The sequence below is a fragment of the Misgurnus anguillicaudatus genome, chromosome 17 (assembly GCF_027580225.2).
Source record: "Misgurnus anguillicaudatus chromosome 17, ASM2758022v2, whole genome shotgun sequence".
NCBI classification, from domain to species: Eukaryota; Metazoa; Chordata; class Actinopteri; order Cypriniformes; family Cobitidae; genus Misgurnus; species Misgurnus anguillicaudatus.
In genome coordinates, this window is record NC_073353.2 from 35,141,761 (window position 1) to 35,155,588 (window position 13,828).

General features: G+C 42.0%; 1 protein-coding gene across 1 annotated transcript in view; it reads left to right on the forward strand.

Moving 5' to 3' along the window:
* Positions 1-9,207: 9,207 nt before the first annotated feature.
* The window catches only part of itga4 (integrin alpha 4), a 38,947-nt gene continuing 34,326 nt past the window's right edge, over positions 9,208-13,828 (forward strand). Inside the window, exons 1-6 of the mRNA XM_055215101.2 lie at positions 9,208-9,741; positions 9,895-10,007; positions 11,391-11,488; positions 11,782-11,911; positions 12,057-12,124; positions 12,213-12,342. Of these exons, the coding sequence (XP_055071076.2) occupies positions 9,548-9,741; positions 9,895-10,007; positions 11,391-11,488; positions 11,782-11,911; positions 12,057-12,124; positions 12,213-12,342 (733 nt within the window). The 5' untranslated portion in view covers positions 9,208-9,547. The remainder of the gene's footprint in view (positions 9,742-9,894; positions 10,008-11,390; positions 11,489-11,781; positions 11,912-12,056; positions 12,125-12,212; positions 12,343-13,828) is intronic.

Below are 13,828 nucleotides of genomic sequence, written 5' to 3' on the forward strand. Positions count from 1 at the left end.
CATTCCAGTGCTGTGTGATATCTACAGACTGCCTTTGTTACCTTTTTTCATTAAAGACTCATTCCCTGTGATTCCTGCCTTGGATTTATCATTTCTACTGTAACAGAATAATCCGACCAATATTATGGAGGCTGCAGAGGAGAAGTCTGTGTTTTCAGCAGTCGAGGTGCAGGGGGCCATGCTTGGCAGGCATGAGGAACAACTAGCCGCCGCACATCAGGCTGTGGGGAGCCTTTCTGCTCAGGTGGCCGATCTGTCTGCTCGTCTACTCCATCTTCATCAGGGGGCGGCTGTGCCATCTAATCAGCACCATCCCGCTGAGCCCAGGGTTAACAACCCATCCAGTTATGCCGGTGAGCCCGCTGAGTGCAGAGCCTTTCTTATCCAATGCGAGGTTGTCTTTTCTCTTCAGCCTCAGACGTATGCGGAGGATCGGGCTCGTGTTGCCTTTGTGCTCTCCCTTTTGAAGGGTCGAGCACGCGAGTGGGGAACTTCTGTGTGGGAGGCGAACGCCATATGCTGTAGCAAGTACAGTCTCTTCAAGGAGGAGATGACCAAGGTTTTTGATCGGTCTGTATTTGGCAGTGAGGCTTCTCGTCTGCTCGCTACTCTACGTCAGGGAAGGAGATCTGTGGCTGACTTTGCTATTGAGTTTCGTACTCTTGCCTCTACCAGTGGGTGGAACGATCCTGCCCTGGTCGCCCGTTTCTTGGAGGGTCTGTGTTTGGAGCTCAGAGAGGAGATTTATGCTCGAGGCGCTCCTGCTGAGCTCGACCCATTGATTGACTTGGCTATCCGTCTGGATCGGTGTTTCGAGCAGAGAAGACGAGCTCGCACTCCCAGCTCTGTCGTTGACTCTTTATCTCCAGCTATTCCTTCCCGTCACTCGGCTGAAGCCGAGCCCATGCAGTTGGGCAGCGTCCGCATCTCTTCGGAGGAGCGTCAACGTCGAATCATCAACCGCCTTTGTCTCTATTGTGGCACCGCTGGTCATTTCGCCTCCAACTGCCCTTTAAAAGCCAGGGCTCGCCAGTAGACGGAGGAGTACTGGTGAGCGCATCTGTCATCTCCTCCTCTCCCCGGTCCCGGACTATGATTCCTGCTAATCTCCGCTGGTTGGGGCACTCTGCCGCCGGTCTTGCTCTCATTGACTCGGGAGCCGAGGGCAATTTCGTCGATGAGGGGTGGGCCCGTCGGAACGGGATTCCATTGGTCAAATTGCCTCAACCCACCTCCGTCTTCGCTCTGGATGGCAGAGAGCTCACCACTGTTCATCGCTCTACCTGTCCGGTTAGTCTGATTGTTTCCGGTAATCATCAAGAGACTATTTCTTTTTTTATTTTTCAATCTCCCTTTACCCCTATTGTGTTAGGACACCCTTGGCTTGTTCTTCATAATCCTCAGATTGACTGGGTTAAGGGGGGGGTTCATTCATGGAAATTGTCTTGTCATGCTAATTGTTTAGTGTCTGCTGTGTCTCCCGTGATCTCTGTTTCTGTTTTCCAGGAGGAACCAGGTGATTTGTCTGGGGTACCGAAGGAGTACCATGATCTGCGATCTGTCTTCAGCCGTTCCCGGGCAGTGTCTCTACCGCCTCACCGTCCTTACGATTGCGCCATTGATCTCCATCCTAACACCACGCCCCCTCGCGGTAGACTTTATTCCCTTTCAGCGCCCGAACGAGAGGCTCTGGAGAAATATATCACAGAGTCTCTTGACGCGGGGATTATTGTTCCATCTTCGTCTCCCGCTGGCGCTGGTTTCTTTTTTGTCAAGAAGAAGGATGGGTCTTTGCGTCCGTGTATCGATTATCGAGGGCTGAACGAGATAACGGTGAAGAATCGTTATCCTTTGCCTCTTATGTCTTCAGCCTTCGAGATCTTACAGGGCGCAAGGATCTTCACTAAATTGGATTTGCGTAACGCCTACCATCTAGTGCGCATTAGAGAGGGGGACGAGTGGAAGACCGCTTTTAATACCCCTATCGGTCACTTTGAATACCGGGTCCTACCGTTCGGTCTCGTAAACGCTCCGTCCGTCTTTCAGGCTTTAGTTAACGATGTCCTGAGAGACATGCTGAACGTCTTTGTTTTCGTGTATATTGATGACATTCTTATTTTCTCACCGTCTCCCCAGGTACATGTACAACACGTTCGCCGGGTCTTACAGCGCTTGTTAGAGAATCGCCTTTTTGTTAAGGCTGAGAAATGTGTCTTTCACGCTCAATCAGTCACGTTTCTCGGTTCGGTGGTCTCTGCAGAGGGGATTCGTATGGATCCTGATAAGGTCCAGGCGGTTCTAAATTGGCCGGTTCCCGAGTCTCGAGTCGCGCTTCAGAGATTTCTGGGTTTTGCTAATTTTTACCGGCGCTTTATTCAAGGTTTTAGTCAGGTTGCCGCTCCCCTTACTGCCCTCACCTCATCCAAGACCCGATTTTCTTGGACCGAGGCTGCTCAATTTGCGTTCGATCAGCTTAAGAGACTTTTTACCTCCGCACCTATCCTGATCACGCCTGATCCTAAGCGTCAATTTATTGTGGAGGTCGATGCCTCTAATATTGGAGTCGGAGCTGTCTTATCGCAGCGCTCCTCCCAGGATGATCGCATTCATCCTTGCGCTTTTTATTCTCACCGTCTTTCTCCCGCGCAATGCAACTATGACGTTGGTAACCGAGAGCTTTTGGCGATCCGTCTCGCGCTCGGTGAATGGCGACATTGGCTCGAAGGAGCCAGTGTTCCATTCATTGTCTGGACGGATCATCGTAACTTGGAGTATATTCGTTCGGCTAAGCGTTTGAGCGCTCGTCAGGCTCGCTGGGCTTTATTTTTTGACCGGTTTGATTTTTCTATTTCTTTTAGACCCGGTTCGAAGAATCAGAAGCCCGACGCGCTTTCCCGGCAGTTCGACCCTCCAGAGGGAGTCCCGACCGATGAGGGGATCTTACCTCAACACTGTGTGGTCGGGGCAGCCGTCTGGGGGGTGGAGCGGACGGTTAAGCAAGCGCTCTCTCAGATTAGGAGACCCCTTCCCTCTCCCGAGGGAACTTTATATGTTCCCGAGTCCGTCCGTCCGTCTGTCCTTCGTTGGGGTCATGCGTCTAAGTTGGTCGCTCACCCAGGGGTCAGAGGTACGTTAGCCGCGATCCGTCAGAGATTTTGGTGGCCCACTCGTGAGCGTGACGTTCGGCGGTTTGTCGCTGCTTGCTCTATTTGTGCCCAGACTAAGTCCAGTAATAACCCTCCGGCGGGTCTTCTCAGACCTCTTCCTATTCCCACACGTCCTTGGTCTCATATAGCCATGGACTTTGTTACCGGTCTCCCTATCTCAGCTGGGAATACGGTCATTCTTACCGTCGTGGACCGTTTTTCTAAGGCTGCCCATTTTATTCCGCTTCCTAAATTACCATCTGCTAAGGAGACAGCTCAGATTATGGTGGATCACGTTTTTAAGATCCACGGTCTCCCCTTGGACATTGTGTCTGATAGAGGTCCGCAGTTTGCCTCTCAGTTTTGGAGGGAATTCTGTCGCCAGATTGGGGCTTCCCCCAGTCTGTCGTCGGGATTCCATCCTCAGACCAATGGTCAGGCCGAACGGACAAATCAGATTTTGGGTCGCATGTTGCGTAGTCTTACCGCCTCTAGTCCTGCGTCATGGTGTGATCAGTTATCATGGGCTGAATATGCACATAATTCTCTCCCTTCGTCCGCTACCGGTTTCTCTCCGTTTGAGGGTTGTCTCGGTTACCAGCCGCCTATTTTTTCTGCTCAGGAGTCTCGAGTCTCGGTCCCGTCTGTCGAAGCGTTTATTAAGCGATGTAAGCGTACCTGGAGGAGGGTGAGATCTAGATTGTGTCAGACTAGAGAACGCACGCGTCGAGCTGCCAACCGCCGCAGAATTCGGTCCCCTAGATATATCTGCGGTCAGAAGGTTTGGTTGTCCACCCGAAATCTCCCTATTCAGGAGACGTCTCGCAAACTATTGCCCCGTTTTGTTGGTCCATTCTCCATTGTCAAAGTCATTAGTCCTGTCGCTGTTAAACTTAAACTATTCGGTCGGTTACGCCGCGTTCATCCAGTCTTTCACGTTTCGTGTATTAAACCGGTCATTCATGTGCCCACTCGTCCCCCCCTTCCCCCTCCTCCCCTTGATGAGGGGGACTCTATTTACAGAGTTCGGAGACTTCTCGATGTTCGTCCTCGGGGCCGTGGCCACCAGTTTTTGGTTGACTGGGAGGGCTACGGTCCAGAGGAGAGGCGGTGGATTCCAGCCCGGGACGTCCTGGATCGATCGCTTATTGATGACTTCTATCGGTCCCGTCAGCCCCCTTCCGCGAGCGCCTAGAGGCGCTCGTTGGAGGTGGGGTACTGTCATGAATCTGGTTTTCTCTGTCTGCCTTTTTGTCACATACACACAAACACATGCACATACACTCATTTATTCACATACACACGCTTTCTCTCACATACATCCCTTCATTTTTAGTAGCATTACAGACTCTCTCTCTCCCTCTCTCTCTCTCCCCTCTCACCTGTCTGTCATTACAATCTGCGCTCGCACTGATTGCTGTGACACCTGTTCCCACTCTGCCCTTAGCATTTATCTAGTGGCTGTTTCGGCAGTATCTTTGTCGGATTATTGAATTACACATGTTCTCTGTATGCTCTACAGCTTTACTCTGTCGTGTCGTGTCGTGTATTGGATTAAGCTCACCTTGTCTTGTCTGTCCTGTCCAGCACCTCCACAATCTCGTTTGATGTTCAGCTGTGTGTGAAGGCTGAGGAGTTTTTCTCCGTACCTGATTTGTCAACTGCTGCGCCCCGGGCCAGCTCCAGGGAATATCTCTTTCGTTTTCCCGGATTGGGAGTCAAGCATTCTTTTTGTTACATTCCAGTGCTGTGTGATATCTACAGACTGCCTTTGTTACCTTTTTTCATTAAAGACTCATTCCCTGTGATTCCTGCCTTGGATTTATCATTTCTACTGTAACATAAACAGGCATTCCAACTCTACAGCATTCGGCAAAGTTTTGTGGGGGCAGATACTGACCTGCTGATCAGAGACATATCTTTTGCAGTAACAGCTCCAGAGACTAACATGTTTTAGATAAGTGTTTTGATGTTAAAGTCAATTCATTAAGCAATGCTTGCACTCCTAGAAGCAATAACTGTTCAGACCAGAGAGAGAGAAATAAATCTTTTTGCATAATATGGCTTTTATAAAGAGCACACTGATTCTAAACCTTAACACTGATTTATTTACTTTCCACTTTTCATGGATCAGTGAAAATTCTCCCAATGTACCAAAGATTTTGGGTCACGTTTTTAAAAGATCTCCCCTCCCTGAGCTGCTCAGTCCAAGCAAGAAATTCACAATAATCTCTTTATGCAGCATTAACCCTTCACCTAATTAAGCTTTTATTTTTCTAGATGTTTAATAGTTGGAATAAGCAGAAATGCAGAAGTGCTGGTGGAACAGTTTTCCCAGAATGGTTGCGAAGTCATGGGAATGAGAAAGATGGCTGTCATACTTTACAGTACATTACATTTATGCGCTTTGCAGACACTTTTATTCAAAGTGACTTACAGTGCTTTATATACATTTTTATCAGTATGTGTGTTTTTTTAATACAACCTAACTTTAGTGTGAACTTTATTCACTAGTCGTATAAGAAGGCAAACATGGAATTTGCATCCAAAGAATAAACTATAAACAGCTTAGTTATAAATTTCTCTGCATATTAAGCTGAATATGAAGTAGGCCTATTTAACATCAAGCAAATCTCCACGCTTCACCTTTAAATCCATTCCACTGAATTTCCCCCTTAAAACCACTTGTTATATGAACACATAGTTCATATAAATGAAGTTGATAAATGCAGTTAGTTCCGTGTCAGCTGTATACATGAATGCATATGCTATATGTTTAAGTGCATGTGTTAACCACACTTTGCACGTGGTGTCTTGTGGAAACAAAAGCTGTATGTATTGCAGTGACCATGCAAACACCCATGACTTAGTCATCCATTTCCCTTTCGACCTTTGCTCTATTCTCAGCTCTCTTCATTTGCACATGTTAGTGAATTTAGCAACTTTTTCCTCTCCAAAAATGTAATTTACTCCTTTTCCATTTTTTTGCAGGACCTCCCAGAAGTTTCTGCAGATGGCCCCCTTTATGTCCTTATGCAATGTAAGGATTGTTTGTTTATGCAAAAACAGATTTAACAAATTCCTTTAACCAAGTGTAAAAACATGAGGGGCGGGCACACTACCGCAGAGATCCCCATGTTCAAAATCTAACATTGTGAACTCAAAGTGAATCATATTTCACAACCCATTTTACTTCTGCGTTTTTAAGTATTTCACACAGAGACATGCTTCAAGACTGTTATGAGTGATAATAAAGGAGAGAGGACAGAACATTTTCTTCTGTCACATGAAAGATAAACAACCGAACAGCGACCTCAGCTCCTTAATGGGACTATTAGATTAGTTGTCAAACATATAATAGCGTTCATACTGTACATATGACAGGCCAACGCTTTGCCCTCTATTTATAGGCTGCCCTGTGAATGCACAAAATGATTGACAGGCTCAAAAACAGCTCAAAGCATTCTGATTGGCTAAACCAAAAATCAAACCACTTATTTTAAAACTTTCAGAAGTGATAGTACAGCCAAATTGATGCCTTTAGGGAAGTTATGCCACTACGCCAAGCAAGACTAAAGTCCTACTTAAAGGGGAAATATCATGAAAATCAGACTTTTTTCATGTTTAAGTGCTATAACTGCGTCCCCAGTGCTTTTATCAACCTAGAAAATGTGAAAATTAACAACCTAGTAACTTATTTTTGGTAAACCATTCTCTGCAAGCATGTGAAAAAAGAGGTCATTGAAAGTTCGCTCCCCTTGTGATGTCAGAGGGGGACAACACCGCCCCTCAACCTGCACCCTCCCACCACGGCACTGCCATTTAGTGCAGAGATCAACCCATTTGCATTTTAAAGGACGCCCAAAAACGGCACATATGCTCACATCTACAAAGTGGAAGTTTTAACATGATATATTAATTTATCTATATGGTATTTTGAGCTAGGACTTCACATTATGTACTTTGAGGACACCAAAGATTTATTTGACATCTTAAAAAAGTCTTGTGAAATGTCCCCTTTAAAATTGCATGCTAAATCTCAAATAAACACCATATTTCTGACCAACAATTAAACCTGTACCATAAGTTTTATTTCTTAAGCTTAAATCTCACTCTAAAAACGTTTATTCAAGGTTGCTTTAGCTACTGCGTATGCACACAGGTTGGCAAGCGACTCTATATAGAGCCCATCCCTCAGAAAATCGTCTTTATTGATTGATAATTGGTTCTTTTAACTAAAAGGCAGGACATGGGCATGATAACTTATAATATGTGTTTTGTTGTCATTGTAGACTGGATTTGTATTGGTCTATTTCAATTGAGTTTGTTCAGTCTGTGGCCATTTCTTAATCCAAAGGCTGCAGCCTCCGGAGGTCGCATTTGTAGGCTGCATACGTCATCAAGTCTTATTTCAGAATATAACATTTATAAAGTTGACTAATATTCTTAGTTGATCGTAAATTCTTGTAATATGCTTATGACTTGCGAATCCAATACTCTGTTAACTTAAATAAACCTTGTTTAAGTATGCAGCCTTCATATGCTACCTACGGAGGCTGCAGCCTTCGGATTGAGAAACAGACAGTTTCTCACTTTATGAAGTGTGCCCCCCCATGAAAACAAAATCCCCCCCGTTCTGTATGTTCTGGCGACGGCCCTGGTTACTCTATATCTGTTATCTTTGATACAGCACACCTATTTCCATGCATATCTGTCAGGTAATGGGGAAACTTTCTGCTTTTCAATAAAAAGTCATACGTTTAGAAAAGCAATGCATCTGGCTGGTCATTCATCACCAGTCATTGTAAAAAAAAAACAGAGAGGGAGAGACAAGACTCTCTTTCACACTTATTAAAGGGTCTCTGTAGATTTATCCCAGTGGAGGAAAAAGAGGGTTGCTGCAACTAATGAGACATGTTGAAAGAAACGTTGAAAGTCTCAGAGCCAACAAGTGACACACAAATGTCTGTAAAGAGAGTCTGAGAGACACGATGACGTCCCAGAGCTCACACTGTACTCCATAGCACATATGTGTGTTGTAATATCACTCAGAGGGGAATTGTTTCTGAGACACCCTGACACTCAGATATTTAATAATGCAGTGTGTCTGTGTATGAATATAATCTCCTTAGTCATGGTCATAAGGATCCCATTAAAGTGAAATGCTTTAAAATGATTTGTCAGGGGACAGACAGAAAGACAAATTGTTACATTGTTTGATAGATTGATGTTTCAATTCTTTCATTTTTTTAAACACCAAACACAATTGTTTGTGTAGCCCCTGATTGGTTTGTGTACACTGCATGTTTCTGTGTCTGTTACACATTATCAAATGTCCATACAAACCATTACTGTAGCATTCCTCCATAATTGCTTCCTTAAAACTATAAAGTTTACTTGTATAACAAATGTAAGTATTTTGTGTGAAGTCAACCACATAGCTCACAAAGGAAAACAACATGTTTTTTTGTGGTGTTGAAACTGACTTCCTAATTGTTCAGTAGTTACAGAGATGCTGTGTTTAATAGTAATAATAATAATATAAATAATAATAATAATAATAATAATAAATAAATAATAGTCGGATTAATCTTTTTTCTGTGTTCAAATTCATTAAGTCAAGAGGCACTATCCAGTAACGATAGTTTTGCAGTATTTATAATGTTGTTGTTGTTTTTTTCAACACGATAAAACGAACGTGGGAAAAAATAACATGAAAGTTTTTATCCTTGCCAAAAGTCTAGTTCTCAGTTTAAAATCAAGTTTACCTCACATCCTGTCTGGGATCTAATGAGAAGAGCTGAACGATGACGTAAAAATCGTTGATTCCTATTGGTGAAAGAAAGTTATGGTGATTTTGAATGCTTTTTTTATTGCATGTTCACTAAACATTACATAAAAGGAAACATACAACATTACATAACATATATAACAGGGAGAGACGCATAACAGAGATTTTGAATGCTTATTATGCATTACCTTCTAATGAGAATTTTGACAACGTTTTAGAGCATACTTGTTTATAGATATTAGCACGTTACCACGGCCACTTTGTTAAACGACAAACAATACGGCTTTGTTTGTGGTCTATAAATCCCTAACAGTAGATTACATCGTGTTATTTATAATTACCACTAGTTTAGTGCTGAGGAGACGTCCGTCGTCCGCCACTCACACAGCGCGGCCACGCCCACCCGGCGCGCCCGCTCTAGTTCAAAGGCTTCCCTTCACTGACGTCACGAGACGCGAGGCGCTCCGTAGCAGATGAGATGCAGGGAGCGCAACAGGCGAGTGCACATCATAAGATCACAACTACAATGAGAACTTCCTGAGGCAAACTTTATCGGAACTATTTGGATTTTTGTTTGGCTTTGGTTTTTCTGTGTCCTCCTTGTGGTGCTATGGCTTGTAAAATGACTTTATTTAATCTAAACGCGGATCTGATTTGGAGATATGCAGCTGGGATTTTATGGTACCTGTTGATTCTGTGTGATTGCTATAATTTGGATGTGGAGCATCCTTTAGTTTTTAATGGACCTAGTGGATCTTTCTTTGGATACTCGGTTCTGCTTCACGAGCATGATGAGAACACATGGTAAGTGCATTTACACATGCTTGAAAAGTTTTGACATGGGTTAGTGAGCGACACTTCATGGTTGATGACCACATCCAAAAGTACATGTGAGCTATCACTTTCATTGGTAGATCGTATTCATAGACTGCATTTAAAAGCATGTTTATTGTTAAGGCTGATAGTTGGAGCGCCTGTGGCAAACTCCAGCTTTTATCCAAATACCCAAAGTCCTGGAGCGGTCTACAACTGCAGTATGATGAGCTTACAATGTGAACAACTCCCTGTCGGTAGGTCTTTCCTTTTTACCCTGCTTTTCTTTCTGTTTAGTTAGTTGCATTCATGATATCTCTATATTCTGTATTTTTTACTTCTTATTTAAAAAAGTCTAAGACAGACCACATTGAAATCAGATTAAGTAAATTAAAAGTTTAAAATGTTTACATGTCACTAATCAGTTTTAGGCTGATTTGTGACATTGGCTTTGTTTGTCTTTGTCCAAAATTTGACCATTGCGTTTCTATTAAAGCACACGTTTCTTTGAAAACTGTCAGATCATGCTGAAAAAACAGAGATCATCACAAAATGTTGGAGTTCATGCCAGTTTGAGCGCATGCAGTTATTAAGAAACTCAAAAATTTAATTTAGTTGTTCACTAATTTCTAGGCCAAAGTTAAAAATGTAAGTGTTTGAAACAGCTTTTTAATTCTATAACATTTTGTTAGTAAGAATAATAGACTTTGTTAAAGTGAATTAATAAATACATGAAGGTTTTCTGAACTGTATTACATACTGATAGTTTATGAACTTATGAATGAGCTCTTCATCTGAATAAGCATGGGTGTGCTTTCCACAACCCTGACTGTACACGAATTCCCCCATGAGGGGTCAGCCAGACTGTGGAGGGTTTCCTCTCGTCAGGAAGAGGATGCTTATACTCCCTGCCCTAAACAAGGAATGGGGGGTAGTCTTATTTGTAGGTCAAGCTATAGGATATATATAGCATGCGTAAAAATGTCTCTATGGGGGAAAATACAAATTATTTTTACCAACTGTCACAAAGAGGGCTGTAGTAAAAAGTTCAGAAAAGCATATAGTCTGTATGCCTGATAATATTTTGTTATTTCTTTTTTTTTGCTAAGGCAAGTTTTACTATTAGTACTAAACAAAACCCCTAACTGTGGGTACTGTAGTGAACTATATTTGGCCTTTCGTTTTTACTACTGACATGAGTGATTGAAACGCTCAGTTGGGCAAGTTGTTGAGGAGATGTGTGCTTAAAACCTGTTCATTTTTAAAGCTATCAAGCTCCAAAAATATATTTTAATAGACTTTCATTGAGAATGATAGGGACCTGAAACGTATCTATAGACCACAGACTTTGTGTCTAATGCTCAAAAACCCCAGTTTAACTTAAGCACTGTTTTTTATATTTTACGCCATGTTACTTTCATGGATTTACTTTCAAAGATATTTGTTGTCAAAAGTATTTGCATGTTTCAGCACAAGTGTCTCTTTCTTTTAAAGTTACTTCTGTTAAAGTTATTTTGAGTAAAAACGCCAACACGTGTAGCCGCAGATGTAAATTTAGCTTGATTTATATGTTAATTTATTCATCCTGCCTGTTTTGACAAGAGTTTATCCTTAGATGACCTGTTTCTGAATGATTTTAGAAGGTGCACAGAATTGTGGAAGGCATTGTTTGGCTGAGAACGATAACCAGTGGCTGGGTGTGAGTCTGTCCCGGCAACCCTCAAAAGGCCATGTGATGGTATGTGTTTCTTTATTGTGTTCACATGAAAACTCTAACAAATAAAACCTATTTGGTGTTCAGCACCTGGGACTTTGTGTATATTTTCACAAAATCATAGCATTAGAAAAGGGTAGGAAGTATTAGAAACTTAAATTTTTAACAAGTTGTCTTATTGTATAAAATTATCACAAGTAATCTCCAAACTACATCTCCAAAAGGTTTTTAAAGACATTGCATGATTGTTCTTAGGGCCAAAAAAGTATGATCCCTTTTAAATATGTTTTTTTATTCATATATGTGTTTGACTCTAGGCTTGTGGACATCGGTGGAAGAACGTCTTCTATTCGAGGAAAGACAATCAGAACAAGCTTCCTCATGGTGTTTGCTTCAAATTCAGCCCAGATTTGAAACAGGCCACTCCTATGACCCCCTGCTATAAAGGTACAGATTTCTATTTGGTTATACTCTTGGTATATTCAACATATACTTTGGTTTATTCAAACTTTGGGCTAACGCTTTCACACAGCATAATTTGAAGCATGAACATTATGAAAGATTTTCTGAAGATTTATTTTTGTCTTTGTAGATCATCAGAGAAAGTTTGGTGAAGGTTACGGGTCATGCCAAGCTGGCATAGCAAACCTATTTACAGAGGTATTGACAGCTTTCCTTCTCTACAGAATTCCAATCTGATCAATCTTCGGATTCTGATTGATTATTTACTTATTTGTTGTGCTTGAAGGACCTGATGATCATGGGAGCTCCCGGTACCTCGTATTGGACCGGATCCGTGCTTGTCTATAACACCACAAGCAACAATTTGGCAGCTTATGTTGATGTTGACAGCGAGGTTCTTTATGGCAGTTACTTAGGTAAGCTGTACAGTTTTTCGCTGTCCTTTTAAAAGACGTCATAGAAGCTGATGAGTGTTTCAAAAGGTAGGGAGCTTATTTATGCTGCCTGCTATGATACCTCAAGTAAGATAGATGCATCTGTCTAAGTAGGTAGTGGGATATAGGTATATATAATATAGACCTGTTAGGTTCTTTGTGGCGGTCTAATTTAATGCATTTAGTTGTGTAAATGTTTAAAAAAATAGTTCACCAATAGTTCACTAAAGATTTCATAAATCATAAACATCAAACCGAGATATTACCAGCTGCTTAAGACTATAAGGAAGTAGACTTTTTTACAGGAAACTGACTGACATGTCATGCTGTTGCTGCATAGTAAGCATGTTTCAAAGTCGCAAAACATAACAGGTTTAAATGTTACTGCGGTTTTCATCTCTTGGCCATTGTTTGTAGCTGTGTCAGAAATATTTTTGTCATGTCACCAAGATGAAAATTTTTGGTTTGAAATGTTTAATGAATTTTGTTATTGCTCTTTTATTTAAAATAAAACCATGGGCTTGTGATTTTCCTTGGCTCATCTCCATACAGTTTGATATATAGGTCCCGTACACACTGCATATTAATTTGGTTGTCATTTCACCTTTTACTGCTTAATCCTGTTCAGTAATTACGGGACTGACAACCGAATTAACTCCAGCAAAATGCAGGTAGTGACAACCACAGAAATTTACAGAAACTCTGCATAGTGTGTACATAACCGAACTGAACAACTAGTAGTTAATAAAGTGTTTAAACGTGCATCATAAACATGACAGGTCTGTCTTCTGAAAAAATAAATTCCTAGAAGAGGAAAAAGTCTTCTGTATGCGTGGTGCAGAAAATAACAGAGGCACGAGCATTTGCTGACTAGTGTTGCCAGATCTTGCACTAAAACAATAGTGAACAAGAAAAATCCAAAAATAAACCGAAATGCTTTACCTCAAACATCAAAATACTGGGACAGGCACCCTTACAATTTATTAACACCAAAAACTTCATGAGGCAAAAGCCGTAAACGGTTAAGTGCCAAAACGGTATTTACGTACAAAAAAGACAAGGAGCTGGCAACACTGCAAGACCGCGCATTGTGAAGCAGCCTCACAAAAGCGTACAATACACAACACCAAGATGGAGGTTTATTGCAAAACACAAAATTAAATTGTGTTAAATTATTTTGGTCAAAGCTGTGAGTGATAAGCTCGCGGGAGTGAGTCTTGTTGCGAACATTAAGGGGATTCACTCCCGCATTTAAATGCGGTTGTCACTCCTGAAAGTTTGCAGTGTGTACGAGACCATACTGTTCATGGAGTAAAGTGGTTACTGGTATGGTATCCCTTTAAAAAATTACAACTTTGTACCTAAAAAGTGCATAGTAGGCTACCTCAGAGGTCTATACTGGTACCAAATGCATACAAATCCCATTGACAGCCTTTGTACCATTTTCTGAGAGATTTTAAGATTAAAA